The sequence below is a fragment of the Electrophorus electricus genome, chromosome 18 (assembly GCF_013358815.1).
Source record: "Electrophorus electricus isolate fEleEle1 chromosome 18, fEleEle1.pri, whole genome shotgun sequence".
Classification (NCBI taxonomy): Eukaryota; Metazoa; Chordata; class Actinopteri; order Gymnotiformes; family Gymnotidae; genus Electrophorus; species Electrophorus electricus.
The window spans coordinates 11,979,269-11,993,925 of NC_049552.1; the positions used below are offsets into that span (position 1 = coordinate 11,979,269).

General features: G+C 39.5%; 2 protein-coding genes across 4 annotated transcripts; both read right to left on the reverse strand.

Annotated features, from left to right (window-relative positions):
• Positions 1–422: 422 nt before the first annotated feature.
• vcam1a (vascular cell adhesion molecule 1a) lies at positions 423–3,722 on the reverse strand. 3 transcript variants are annotated; one of them, XR_003411395.2, is made up of 6 exons: positions 3,614–3,722; positions 3,223–3,498; positions 2,841–3,122; positions 1,642–1,893; positions 1,414–1,563; positions 423–1,072 (listed from the first exon to the last, which is right to left on the reverse strand). XR_003411395.2 is itself a non-coding variant. In XM_027021055.2 (5 exons), exons 1-5 carry the CDS (start codon positions 3,669–3,671, stop codon positions 921–923), a joined length of 1,020 nt encoding a protein of 339 aa, XP_026876856.2. In that variant the 5' UTR covers positions 3,672–3,722; the 3' UTR covers positions 423–920. The 3 variants fall into 3 exon arrangements, 2 of the variants coding, with proteins under 2 accessions (XP_026876856.2, XP_026876857.2); XM_027021055.2 differs by lacking the exon at positions 1,414–1,563; XM_027021056.2 differs by having other exon boundaries at positions 423–1,563.
• Positions 3,723–6,692: 2,970 nt separating this feature from the next.
• Positions 6,693–14,606, reverse strand: cdc14aa (cell division cycle 14Aa). The gene is made up of 15 exons (XM_027021057.2): positions 14,184–14,606; positions 13,829–13,919; positions 13,563–13,638; positions 12,733–12,825; positions 12,481–12,560; positions 12,080–12,146; positions 11,465–11,527; positions 10,945–11,032; positions 10,436–10,666; positions 9,985–10,123; positions 9,536–9,671; positions 8,648–8,736; positions 8,177–8,302; positions 7,529–7,904; positions 6,693–7,164 (listed from the first exon to the last, which is right to left on the reverse strand). Exons 1-15 carry the CDS (start codon positions 14,227–14,229, stop codon positions 7,135–7,137), a joined length of 1,731 nt encoding a protein of 576 aa, XP_026876858.2. The 5' UTR covers positions 14,230–14,606; the 3' UTR covers positions 6,693–7,134.
• Between the last annotated feature and the right edge of the window lie 51 nt (positions 14,607–14,657).

Consider the following 14,657-nt stretch of genomic DNA (forward strand, 5'->3'; position numbering starts at 1 on the left):
AGTAAGGAAATACCACTAGGCTACTTTGAGAAATAAAAAGATGGTGTTGAGGCTGCTTGTACACTTTCCTGCAACCCATTATTTTGGATCAGGTACATAAAATAAACATATAAAGACAGTAAACACACAGATATAATAAACACATAAAATAAAGTCAAAACAAGAAAAGAAAGAAAAGTGTCCCTGCCCTTTTAACGACAGGACATGTAGAGAACTGAGAAATATTTGTTAGCATTTTTTTTGCATTGAACATGTAAACAAACTGCACCATATTCCACAGTACTGATTCAGAATGGTGACTTCTGCCTTTTGTTTTTATACAGAGGATAAAAACTTAGTGTGCATTTTCAAACATATTAACACTATTAAAAGTATTGTTAATTTAGATTTGGCTTCTGGCAAAAAATACGAGGTCAGACCAGTTCATTTTTCATAAGAATATGTTTTATTTATTACCCATTGCTGCATTAAAGCCACAATAAAACAGTAAAATGTTATTTAAATCAGTTAAAGAGTAAAACAATAACAAAGTTTTTGGTGTAACATCAAAAAAATACAGAAAAAAACTACCTGATCAAATCTGATATAGAAATTTGAAAAAGGGTATGTGGAGTGGGTCCGGTGAAAGGAATCTATTCCTGTGTCCTTCAGACTTCACTATGTCAATCAAAGAATCCCCCCGCATGGTAACATACTGTATTCACTGTTAAAAATGTATTTCACTAGCCTACATTCTGAGAAAAAGAAATCTCAATATGTTGTCTTTCGGTATATGGGCTGCCAATTTTTATTGAAGGTCTATTATGCATCATTATAATATTAATATTATCACTGAGTAGTATTATCACAAATAATATTACCACTGAGTAGTAAAAGTAATAATAACAAGGAGAGAAGGAGAGAATTCCTTTGCTTGAAGATTATGTGTTTAATGCATCGATGGCAATATCTTGCGAGTTCTTCTTCATGTTCCTCAGGAATAGAATTAAGGCAGCAGCAGCACCCAGCAGAGTCATGCAGCTCACAGCAGGAATGATGGCATTCTGCAGGTGGGGCACCACAGATCGCCGATCTAGGGAAGAAACCAGCTGCATTAGAGAACTGATACAGAATCCCCTAGGGTTCAGACTCAGAACTCCTTGTCTTTACACCCATCATAAAAACAGCAGATGATTTAATGATTTAAATTCCAAGATGACTTGCTGATGCTCATTGGACTTGGTGGACTAAAAATTGACCATCACAGTCCAGTGAGGCCAGCACACTGATCTAAATAACCTACCGTGGACCAATATATTAATGCTGCTGCTTTTGCGGCCAGATTCATTGCGTGCATCACAGTAGTAGAATTCAGAATCCTTTATCTGAATGGAGGGAATATTTATGCACATATAAGCCCGATCAGAACTTGACCTTTCGCTGTAATTTAAGGAGGTTCCAGAAGTCATCAAATGTACGGAAGGATTGCTGTCCGAATCTCAGAATATGGTAATTTTGTCTCCTTCGCTTGGTTCAGTCGTCTGGCTTAGTCTGATCTTGTGAACACTAGGAGGACCTGCAAAACTACATACTCAAGTTTTTCAGTCAGCCACCATCTTAAAAAATCTAGGATGATAAGGTGAAAATGTTAATTCTACCTACCTTGAACAGTCACGTTCACCTTGGACCGCCAACTTCCCATCGCAGTGCTCACTTCGCACTCATATTCGCCTGTGTGGTTCCAGTCAGCGTGTTCAAACACGAGCTCCTTGTCCTTGCCAAGTGCAACTGCGCCGCTCTTTCCTAACTTTGTCCACATTATACTAGATTCCCTGTCAGTGTCACACCTCAATTCCAGACGCTCGCCGAGCCTCACAGTGGTGTGATTGGATATAGTGATGAATGCTGGACCATCTAAACGAAATCAGGAGATATAGCTAAGTGATATGTGTCAAAAATACATTTGATGTTTGGTTATTTCTTACGTAAGGTTCACTCAAAAATATGTCTATAAGTAGTTTATTGGTTTAAGGCATTTCTAAATATTACCTATATTATTGTTATAGGTGAGCAGCACATTTGAACAGACTCTTTTGAAAATGTAGCATTGCATTGCAACCACACTGAGGTTGATGGTAGTGGTACCAAAACTATACAATACAATAATTATCCCATGCTGAGTAATAATAGGAGCAAAGTTCTGCTGGATGGCAACCTTCACACTATGTTTCACACGTGTAGGCATGGATTTTGTAGTTCTACTCCAATCAGATGCTTGCTTTCCTCATATTTGTACAAGACAGTCAGAGTTTTACACAACATGCTGTAATCCAGTTTTTCTGTTTGTGGCTCAGCCTTTGTGAGTTTCATGCTAAAGTCTCTACAGTTTGGGATGATATTTATGATGTGGAGCTTGTTTTCATGCCTTCTTACCTCAGGCGCAGAGTATTTTCCTTACCATTTATTTGGTTCTGAGATGTGCTTCAGTGGTCAATTTTTTTATATCATAGTATGGTACAGTCATATTCAGAATACACTACAGACATAAGCTTGGTGATGTCAAGTTAATAAGGTATGTAATATAGGTGCATAATACCAGCCCCTGTACTACTTTGATTAATTTTAAATTGTCACAATGCTTTTATCTAATCAAAATTGAAGGTGCGCCCTACAAAACGTGCTGTTATAGAAGTACATTTATAGCACTTAGATATAATGTAATTTGGACTACACAAATACACATTAAAATATTCGCCTGCAAACATGCCTAAATACACTCCTCGAACGCCACCATTTCAAATCCTCAGTTAATAAATAAATAAACAAACACATTCAAATGTTCACTGAGCTGAGCAACTTACATTGGACTGTAACTGACCGCACCGTTCGATCCTCGGGTACTCCTTCCATATTCAGAGTAACTTTGCAAGTGATGTTCTTGCCGCGGTCTTCGTCGGTAGGTTTGTAAATGGAATGCATGCCCTGCGCGACGACTTCGCTGGAAGATGTGTCATATTCGTCTGAAATTTGTGTATCTCCGCGAAACCACTGGATTTTGAACTTAGACGGAGGATAGACATTGTGTATTGCACACTGCAGTTGCAACTCGTGAATGCGTGAAATCACAGGATTAGTTGGGAACGCTGTGAAAGAAACGGCATTTCATTGTACCCAAAGAAAACGATTAGTGAGTCTGTTAATGAGATTATTTTCGATTTTCATAGTAATAATGCGGGTACTTACAATATACTCTTATCTTTGTCTTGTTTTCTTTATATCCTCCACAAATAACTTTGCAAACAATTATTTTTTCGTGTTCTATTGATAACGTCTTGAACAGTAGACGGGATACTGTTTGGTTAGTCTTACTTTGACCTCCTGTAGAACTGTCTAATAACGTTGACCACATGAATTTTATTTCTTGCGAACATCCAGCCACAGTGCATATCAACTCGACGCTTTCGTTAATATGCTTCACCGGATTTTGTGGGTGTAAGTATACTTCGTGCGCATGTTTTGCTGAAAAGGCAAAGAATATTCAACATGGTAAATACATCAATAATTTAATATAATTGCAAACATTCTACTATAGGTAGAATTCGTGCTGAAGGAAAAGCGCACAAAAGATGCCAACCTGTAAATAAATTCAGAGCTGCCATGCATAAAACAAAAACAATATGTTTTTCGTTCATTTTGTGTCAGAGCTATATGTTAAAATTCGTAAATTAGTGCTCCGGTTTGGCTCTTGTGTGTTCCATTGTATGATTAGACTGTCCGTGGGCGGTATTTATAAAGATCAACGTGTTGGCCCTCGTCCAATCAACGAATGTTCCGTTATTATAACATTGTTATATTTTGTGAAAATATTCACTCTTTTTCACTGTATAAACCCATTAATAGGAAAACAGGCATACATATAAGAGTAGATAAATACATACATGATAGCAACCTACAGCATAAGTTTTGTACTCGTAATGTGGTAGTTAGGTGATGGAAATAAAATTAAGTCATTGCCACCATCTGATGGAACTGAGAAATTATTGGAAATTGCAAGTTAACCTTGAAGACTTTTATTGTTTGTTGTTCATTTTCCTTTGAAACAAGAGAAAATTTGGTTTGCCCTTAAGAATTCATGTTGTTAATTTAACTCAACTGGTGCCTTCGTTTACCGGTGACTCTACAGTTGAAAAGGCATGGCAGAAGTGCCGTCTAGAATGGTGAAAACAAGAGGAAAGGTCCTATTGGCTGCCTTTCATACAGGAAAAAATGATTCAGGGCCCTCTATGGTGCCCTTTCATGCAATAGATAATGATGATTTTAGAGCAAATAATGTGATTGCGTGTCTTAATGAGTGCCCTTTTAGTGGAGGAAATGTGATGCAGTGCTCTATAAGGTGCCCTTACAACAGGCTACCCTTGACATTCCCTATTGGTGGGTCTTCCAGTGGAAAAAACGTGTAATTAAGAAGTACCCCCTATGTTGCGTCTACATGACAATGTCACCAAATAGTGTAGAGTGCTATGCAGGGAATGGCTACAATTGAGAAAACCTGATGAAGTGGCCAGTTAAGTGCTCCACTAATGGAGACATGCCCATCCAGTAGATTTAATGGGATACATTGTTGTAAAAAGTGCTCTTACATGCATGGGAATGTGGTGTCATATAGGTGCCCTCACAAAGGGACAAATGATGTTCCCTACAGGTGCCTTTTTGATTAAAAAAAACCTCATGAAGTACCCTCTTAGATGCCCTCTTAGGTGAGAAAACACAAAAGTGCCCATTCAACATAAAAAAATCCCAGTGAAGAAAATTAGATGCAGTGCCTTACAGTCTCCTCAAAATGCCCATTAGGGTATGCTTTCCCACAGTGGGTTCTGTGACAACAGTCTAGGAGTGTCAGCAAATTCTTTGATATGTTTTGGAATTTACATCTCAAACTCTGCGTATATTCAAAACACAATGCCTGGCATTATCGTGTGTGTGTGTGTGTGTGTGTGTGTGTGAGTGTCAAACAAAAGTTAGCAGTTCCCTCTTAATAGTTCCCTACTTCAGAGGTGTTTGAGAAATAAACATTTAAAAGGTTTATATGTCCCAGTGGTTTGTTACCATAGAACTGTGGTAAATACATTTAATCTGGAATGCCTAATAGGATAATGTTAATCTTAATCAAGGATGTGTCAGAACTATTTCACCATATGTGATGGATCATTGCTTTCTGTGCTTCAGTGGGGCCCCATGTTGTACAGTAGGTGCCTTTTTTTGCACTCTGGTAGGGCCCCATGTCATGCAGTAGGTGCCTTTTTCCTTTTTCAGCCCTTGCAGGGAGGAGGTGATGTTTGTTGGTAGGGTTACTTTCATTAGTTTAGTTTTGTTAAGTATTTGTAGCTGAGAAAGTGTCTCTTGTTAGGACATACTGTGGTCTTTTGGGTGACCGACTTCACGTTATTATAAATCGAGCACAGCTGTGTATCAACGGGTTATGTGCTGTTTAGTAAAGTAGCGGTTTTAATGTTTTATTTCTCTCAAACTACATGTCAGCATGTAATATTAGGTTGAATGTTAATACAAGGAATAAAGTATATGCTATGTTAACATCGAATAATTTGTTTTAATTGCACTTAAGTGTGTGGCCTCAGCTTCACCTTCGTCGCCCCGGGTGTTATCAAACACAACCAAGCATTACTTAGGAATGTAGCGTTTATTTATTTATTTGTTTATTTCAGCATGTACCCTCAGTTTGAAAGCACATCCACTTTATAAATTACATATGGGTATAGATTGTTTTTTTTTTATTGCTAAACGTGAATATGTACCCATAAATGGGGTTTTAGGTCAGTGTTTGTAGAGATCTGCATGCAGTTTACAGATGAACAGTACTTGTATTGGGTTCAGGCGTACAGTGGACCACTTCATTCTTTTTTCCATTCCAAGGTTTCTGGGGTTTTTTTTCAATTTTGTCATTCTTAAGTACTCTTTGCATATAAAATAACACATGGGACTAGGTTTTGCCACAATTAAGACTAATTAAGACTATATATTCAGTTGAATTAAGTGTATAATAACAAAGGCCTACAATATGACAGTGCAACATTGCAACATGGGCAAACTTATAGATTTGTTACTGAACCCTCAGTAAAGAAGATGTAGTCTTTGTGTTTCAAAAGCAGATGGCTCAAGAATTTGTAGGCCATCTGCTAACACACAAAACATGTAAGCGATAGCAATGTCAATGCATTTTCTTATTGGACAATAAATTCTAGATGGAGTTCTGGAGAGGCGCTGTGCTGTTCGCAGGTTTTAATAATGTGCTAATGCACCTTGTTTAATGACCATATAAACCTATGAGAAATTACTTTATGAGAAGACATTTTAAAAATATATATTGTCTGAATCTACTTTGGGATATGGCACACATTATGCATTGTTACAATAGTAACCGCAGAAATGTAGTAACTTAAATTGGCTAAATATTGAGGTTCTTATGACAAATATAATTTTAACCACATTTATGTTTAGTTTCAGTCTATTTTAGTAATTAACTATGACCTACAATCAATGCAAGAGAAACTGAACAAACAATGTTTTATAAATCACAGTTTCTATGCAGTCATGTGAAAAAGTATGCTTGAGTGATCAGGTGGGCAGGCAGGCATATGCATAGCATACACGTAAATAAAAACACATGCATAGGCACATGCATGCACACACTCTGCAACCACTAAATTCAGTATCAGGAGCAGACACACAACATAAGTAATAGCCATATCTTAATGTGAGAATGACAAAACCATTTGTGTATATTTTTTAAAAATCATTCAAATTATTTTCTTTTACTTACTGATATTAAGATTAGGGATGGGGTAAGCACAGCATTATTTAGATAAAGTAATACACAATCTTATGTAAGATGGCCTAAGTAGAAGTAACAAACACAAAATAAAAACAAAACAAAAAAACATAATTACAAACTTCAGTGTCAAGACTTTTTGACATTATAAACACGTACTGATCCCTTCTTTTGTTTGCCTTTATATATCATTGCAACAAAGCTGTTAATTCTGTAGTCCCTGTGAGTTCTGAAGCAGGTTGCAGCTTACTGAAGAGAGAATCGATCAACAGTCTGGATGGGAATGGAATCAGTGCGTCGTTGCAGTCTTAGTACTTAACATATTCCGACTGAAGGGACTGTGAAAAGACAGAGACACTAGCATGAATCAGCAGAATCCATCTGTCTCCCTTCCTTACTCAGGGCCCAGACAATATATATAACCTAGATACTTATACGTGCATGCACATGTGCATGTCATGCACATAAAAAACCCTCGATTGAAAGACTGAGGTATATAAACCATGGCAGAAGAGAATACAGGGATGAAGAAAGATCCAGGCAGAGAAATGTTAAGGAAAAATCAGAAAAAACGCATCTGGAAGAAAGAAATATCTTGTACCATGGAGAGTCCCAGAGTGGGAAAGAGCAACGAGGAACAGGCATCAGCATGGAAGAGAACGGATTGCAGTCCTCTGGCACACGAACCGGACATTCACTCACAGGGATGGAGCGACTGAGGATGTGGCCTGGTGGCCTGCCAAGCCCCAGTAAACCCGGTGCTCTGAGAGGGCCAGACGTGGTTACGGGCTTGGGACCGAAGGCTCTCTTCATGGGCCTGAAGGAGTGGGTGGGGGCGACAGTCCTGGCACTGGTCGCCCTGCCCCGCCCGCTGTTGACCTCCTGTTGGAAATTGGGGCTGGAGAAAGGCCAGTGGAGGTCGGGATAGCTGAAGCGGGGTGGAGGTAGGGCACATGACAAGGGTGGAGGCCCAGAGGGCGGAGAGGAGTACAGAGAAGAGAAGCCATTGGAGTCCTCTTCCTGGAAGTCACCTGGACTGTAGAGGTTGCCAAGGGAGCGGGTTAAACGGGGCTTGGAGCTGTGGAGAACACAGGCACAAATTAATGTGGAGCTGGGTTGCAGATGACTGCGTGAAATTTCACAGTGCAAGATTAGTTAAATCTCATTGTCTAGATCTCATGGGATGAGGCCCACTGATCACCAGCACTAGAAAAATCTAGATTGGCAATAATTCTTATTTCTTTTAACTCGACATCCTTTTGATCCAGCATTAAGTCTAAGTCTAAGGAGCAGTCTGACAGACATATCATAAACATTCACTAATTCCTATGCATTTTGTCACAAACTGACCTCTTTAGGTTTCCTGCAGAAGATGAGGGGCTTCGCATGATTCTTTGGGGTGATGGGGCGGTGAAAGAGAAAGGAATTTTGGAAGACTTCCAGGGAGAGAAGGAAGTAGGTGCTGGCAATATCCTACTACAGCAAAGCAACAACAAATCGCTGAAAACAAACGTCCAAGGCTTGGCAGCACAACAACATTATGTGCACAATTGCCAGTGTGCGATATTATTCTTGCTAGACCGCACCTTACACTACATGATGGGTGTAGGAGTCAAGGATAAGCAAAGGAGTAAAGGATGTCTGTGCACCAGGTTTTGGTAACAGAAATGATTTAGTATAGATGTGGATTGAGTCTGATACATGGTTTCTCTAAACTGGATGCAAACACCCAAGCAAGGCTTCCTCCTGACAGCGATTCTCATACCTGACAGTGAGTTTCACACCTGAGAGCAAGTTTCAGACCGACAGCAAGCCTCATACCTGAAAGCAGTTGATGCAGCTCTGGGAAGGCGGCTGCCCTTCAAAACACGTAGTTTATCTCCTTGAGTTGTGTTCACATTATCGTCATTCTGTAGCGAATGGCACAACGACAGTTATTTCAGGATTTACTTCATTTTCCATTTAGCCATGCCTTTAACATAAGAATACTAGTAGGTAATAAAATAAGGCATATAAGATCACTGGCATTTTTGATTATGAAACCTAATCAAATACACATTTAAAGTTAAAAATTGAAAATGTTAAATTAAGAAAAGCCTTCAGTTATAACCTTCTTCAGGTTTCACCACCCACCTTCTGAGAAATACTATTTTATGTATTATGACCTCACAGGTATACAGTTATGAGTCTATAGACCATTTAGTCTATAGCTCAGTTACATTGTACATTTAATGTTAGCCCTTCATCAATGGTCAGTTTCTGACTACAGGACAGCTGTTGGCTACACTTTTGGGTGTTTGACCCAGTTTCAGCTGAACAGAAACACTTATGTGTAAGAAATCCAGCCATACTGTGAGGAGTGATAGCCAAAGAGCAGTTTAAAGGGCCACATCAGTGCCACAACCTCATCAGTGTCACTGTTACACTAAGAATGGCCCAACACTTAGCCAGTACCGGTTAAACACTAACCAGTAATAAGCAGGACAGAGGGTGGCTCTCAAACTGTGCATACCAACAGCTATGCTATAGTCTGCAATTGGATGCACATAAAAATGCAGTTATATGTAAATATGGCATAGGTGTACTTAATAAAGTTCCCAGTGAATGCAGGTATGAGAGGCATTTTGTGATGTCATTCAACGCCACATTGAGTGCATCAGCTGATTGGTTCCGTTCATCTGAAATGAACTGTGACATCACGTGTCTTACCTCATCTGTGCTTTGGGAGTTTTGGGTTGTGCTGGTGATGGAGATGTCATCCATGGCAGAGAGGAGGTGCGCCAGGCCCCTCTCCTGCTGCTTGGATCGGTGCAAGTCCCCCTCCACCCACATGCTATTCTGCTTTCTAGAGAGAGAGAGAGACAGAGAGAGAGAGAGAGAGAGAGAGAGAGAGAGAGGGAGAAAGAGAGAGATGGGGATACAGAACAATGAGCTGCTGGTGTGGAGATGTGGAACATAAAAGTGTTCTTTAAATCAGAGGTTCTCAGATCCGGTCCTGATCCATCACATCAGAATCAGATGTGTTGGGAATGGGAGGCCCCTGCAGAGCGTTCCTGGGATTGCGCCTCTGCTTTAAATGGTTATGGACCAGGCTTGGATGCATCTACACCATCACTGCACATGACCTGCATCACGTGCCACCACCCTCATCCACTCACTCTTCTAGAAAGTTCTGCTGGGGTCCGATGATCGAGCCAGGCCTACAGATGCGTATCCAGGCAATGGCCTCTGCTGCTGTGAAACGGTAGTGCTTCATGAGGTAGCAGCCAATCAGAGTGCCCGTCCTGCCGAGACCTGCTGCACACACAAGCCAAAAGGAATGACCATCGGAGGAACAATGGATTAAGATGTAGCCTAATTAGCACATGAGGTGAGTAGGTAAGATGATTTAGAACATATTTCAATGTGTTTCCATACATAGAGTAAAAACTAAAAAAATAAACAAGTCAACCTTGTTTTTTGTCCAAGTTGCATGTTGAAATATTTATCGAGTAAGGCTACAGCAAAAAAAAACCAACAACAATGCACTGCATGTACCACACAAAAATAAAGTCTGCAGGCTTCAGCAAGACCCGCCCTCCACCAGGGGTTTCCCAGCAGTCTCCTCACCTTTGCAGTGAACAGCGATGGCCCCCTCAGTACTTTCACAGATATGCAGGAAACGCTGGAGGATAAGGTCACTGGGTGTGCCGCCATCCACAAAGAACAGGTCATGATGCCTGAAGCCAGCGTCCATGAATCGCTGGCCCTCGTAGATCTTCCTGTTGAGCCGGACCACATCAGTTACGTTGTGCTGGCGGAAGTAGGGGAAGTAGGCTTCAGGGGTATGGAGCGGGTAACCTGAGATAGGGCCGGGGGTGGGGGGTGGGAAGGGATTAGTCCTTTGTGAGTGTTGGCCATGCCTTCATTTGGAGGTTTTAGTTTGATAAGTGATAGAGAACACATGGGAGAATTAAAAAGCTCAGAGAATTTTAGAGAACTGGAGGTCAGTGTTGCTTTCAATGGGTCAAAGTGATTTCTTTGCCAAACGGTGCAGATGGTTTTGGCACAAATGAAGCAAGCACGTGGTTTCAGATGATAATGGGTGGTCGTCCCCATTTCAAGTCTCCATTACTCACCGTTCTCGATTTTGATCTTGGGATGAGGCCCACTGAACGCCAGTAGCTTCCCAGGCACAATCCAGTTAAAATCCCCATTTTCTACACGCTTGAACAAAAACCAAAGCAAACATACGTTCAGCCAAACTAGGTCAAAAGACTTGCTGCATGCTTTAGTGTATTACATAGATAATACACACAAACATGTTAAGTTAATCACGTTTTACATTATCAGTTATTGAGAATGATATACAATGAATATTAGATGTACAATGAATGAATAGATGTGGGAATATATCCCCACCCCCCAAAAAGTGAAGTTGTATTATTTCAGTGCAAATATAATTGTTTGAAAATAGTTATGAAAGGTATATCTCCAATGGGTTGAATATATTTGGATGGCCAAATTTATCCAGCATTGATGGCCTCCTACATTTTAAAACAAGTTTTTTATTTTTTTATTGTAAAGGCAGTCTTAACTGGTTGAAGTTTAGAACATTCTGGTACAAAGTCCATGGTGATACCCGAGGGAGTCTCATACCTCATAATGCTCGTACTCTTCAACATCAAATGTCTCAAAGTCAATGAACGCATGTTGCAAGGCCTGCACAGAGACCATGGAAACCAGGTGAAGTGACCAAGTTTAAGACCAATTCATACTGCACAGTTTTCAATTTGTATGAACAAGGTTGACCAGTCACATTTTGAGCAGTAAGTGATAATCATTCATATGACAATTAGATTAATTATGAGGAAAACAAATCCATAAATGCTTCCGCAGAAAGTCCAGAATTATTAGAATTATTGGGTGTGCAATATCATTTTGTAACACCAACTACATACTATTAACATGTTTTATACAGACTTCATATCCCCTAGTAAATCAGTCTGAAGTTCCTAATTCTTTACAGTAAAGGGAATACTTTTTTTTTTTTAAATAATCAGCCAACAGTTCTCCCATCCGGAATCATGCAGGTACCACTACCAATCTCAATCCAGAAAAAGAGAATTCTTGAACCAAGGGATTATGGATTACATCTGAGGCTTTGGAAGGTGATCTGAACTACACACCACAAAAAACCATGGAGGCCAGAAAGGCAACAAGCCACTGAAGGCTAGTGTTAACTTCAGATCTTACCCAGGCTACACACCTCACCTTGCGGATGCCTTGTAAACAGTCAAAGACGGTTAGATTGTATGTACAGTTCCCAAAGGCCGCGTCTCTAGAGGGATAGAAAGATAATCTTGAATTACTGATGTTAGAGATAAAGAGGCACAGAAAAAGTCAGGCTTGCTTTGTGATAAACTTTTCAGCATTGAAAATGGCCTTGCATGGGATGTTTCAGGAACGTTTTATTTTAATAAAGGTCTTCACCATGATTATCTTATATACATAAGCTAAGACAAATTCAGCATTTTCTAAATGGTGGAGTGCTTCAAACTGTCCTCTAAAAAATGAGCATGCTACATTTACATTTTGAAGCACGGCAGGTAATTACAGTCACCTTAAACTACTTTAGTGGCTGTTTTGGTGACATGTGAGGTCAGGTGTCCCACCTAAAAGGTACATATGACACTTTATTTCCAGATACCAGGGCTTGGTACACTTCTTCTGGAGTCCTCTTTAGGTATATCACCTACAGACGAATCCAAAAAAATATGAGGAAAGGGCAGCATACACGTACTGTTCCAGGTTAACAATCAGCCATTTCACTGATCTAGGATCAGTGTCCAATATCCCACTTCTGATGGCAGCCAGGTTTAAAACATTTAAAATCCTGCAGTGTGTGTGTGTGTGTGTGTACTCACAGCATAAGCACCAATCAGGAATGCGGCGTTGGACCTCTTCCGCTGGTCATAACTGGTGTAGTGGACAATACGCTTCCGGGACAGAGTAAAGGACTGTGCAGATACAGGAGATTGATTGTTTTTCTCCAAGCAACTGAAAGTTCACTGTTTGGCCATTCCGAAAACCAGCAAATCTAGTTGGCCTTCCAAGTTTAAACCCACAAACTCCGATTTAAAATCTTTTCATTTACATTGACATGCATTCTTAAGCACATTCTTCTGTGCTCAGTGCAATGTGGCCTATCATAAGCCAACATACACAAATTTCATATTTGGTAAATTTTGCATTATGTTGTTTAGGAAACCATTACTTACACTGAGAACACACAGAGCTCTGGCCATTGAAGTATGTCTCAGCATTCAGCACAGCACCATTTGAAAAGCACCAAAGTTCATTTCTAATATGTAGGTGCAGTCTGAAGCCATTAGTGAAATGAAACTACAAAGTATTAGGTTCAGTTGCTAAATACCTGGTTTGTTAACAATTGCTTAACATTATTTTCACCCATTCAAGCCTGTTGCTGCCTAAGTTTCCCTCAAATATCAAAGTTCAACTCAAGTACATCTCCACTCCCGTTATTACGGTTGGCTTCCTAATAACGGGACCACTACGTGATTACATTGCTGTAAGCTATAAATGAGTTAGCATTAATATACCCTTAACTCTAAACACCAAGCCATAACACACTACATTCAATTTTAAACTATAAGCCAAAACATAAAGTCATAAGGCACACAGACAGACAACCTACTTAATAGGGTTCAGTATACAGAATGCAATCCTAGTTTACCTTCAACTTCTTATTCAGTTTACAGCAGTATCGATACAGCATGGCCAAATTAAGAGGCCCAAAGTCTGCGTAGAAACTGAAACAAACACACAACAAATTGAATTATGTCTACATGAAATAACCATGAGCACGTAATCTATTGCTATATTTAAAACAAACAGCTTGTTACTTTGATACCAAAATTCCTAAACTGTGGAAATTAAAATCATGTCGCATATTATATGCGTTATAGCCTACACTTGGATTTAAGTGTAAGAGAAACTCACTTTTCATAGACAAATTCATCATCCGTGCAGAAATAATGCGTATTCGCTGTGCTTTTTGGTTTGCATCGCACAGTAGCAAAATATAACCGATCTGCAAGAAAATATTAAGGAGACAGAAAGTATTCATTTATGTAAATTAGGAGATGAAATAAACAATGAGAATGACGTGAGTTTTAGCTTAGGTTATATTTTTCTTTTGTTGCAGTAAGATTAAGTAACATATTCTTTCTTTTCTCCTTGGGGCATAATGTGAAACTATATCCCTATATAACAAACTGCTCTGTTAACATAAATAGGCCTAATTGGCTAGACTACGGATTTCGTCTCAACATAGCCTAATAACTGGAATAAATACCTTTGATAAACTCAGTAGCTCCGAACAAGTCATTGTGATGTGCCATTTCATTCAGTGGTCTTAAAATGATTCCGTGCGATTTAGGTTGTTTGGTAACAGTTCAAATAAGTCTGATTATTCTCTGATGGCCTTTGGAATGGAAAATAGACTAGAGAGAATTAGTAGTCTACTAAACGGTGCAGTCAATCCCTGTGTAAAAAACAATGCGCAATGTGCAATCAAGAAGCAAAATCATTGCAGTTGCAAAATATAGTAGCCAATGGGTCACAGTCCCAACCCGCAAAAGTAAATCCATATCGAGTGCCGACGGTAAAATCCCTCCAAAAAGCGACTGAAAACTTTATATTCAAAAAATGTAATTATAAATGTATTGTTTTTTAACGTTGCCTTCTTTATCGTAAAAATCTTACATATGCGCTCACAAATAGCTGATACAACGTAACAAACTTCATGCTACACTATTAAAGCACCGTC

Coding starts and splice junctions, on each gene's coding strand:
- cdc14aa (XM_027021057.2), bottom strand. CDS start 14,229: ATGGCACATCACAATGACTTGTTCGGAGCTACTGAGTTTATCAAAG. Junction 9,672..9,984: donor CAGCAGAACTTTCTAGAAGA/GTGAGTGGATGA, acceptor CTCTCTCTCTAG/AAAGCAGAATAGCATGTGGG. Junction 7,165..7,528: donor TCCTCAGTCGCTCCATCCCT/GTGAGTGAATGT, acceptor GTCTTTTCACAG/TCCCTTCAGTCGGAATATGT.
- vcam1a (XM_027021055.2), bottom strand. CDS start 3,671: ATGAACGAAAAACATATTGTTTTTGTTTTATGCATGGCAGCTCTGAAT. Junction 1,894..2,840: donor GCGGTCAGTTACAGTCCAAT/GTAAGTTGCTCA, acceptor GATTTCGTTTAG/ATGGTCCAGCATTCATCACT. Junction 1,073..1,641: donor GGTGAACGTGACTGTTCAAG/GTAGGTAGAATT, acceptor TTTCTTCCCTAG/ATCGGCGATCTGTGGTGCCC.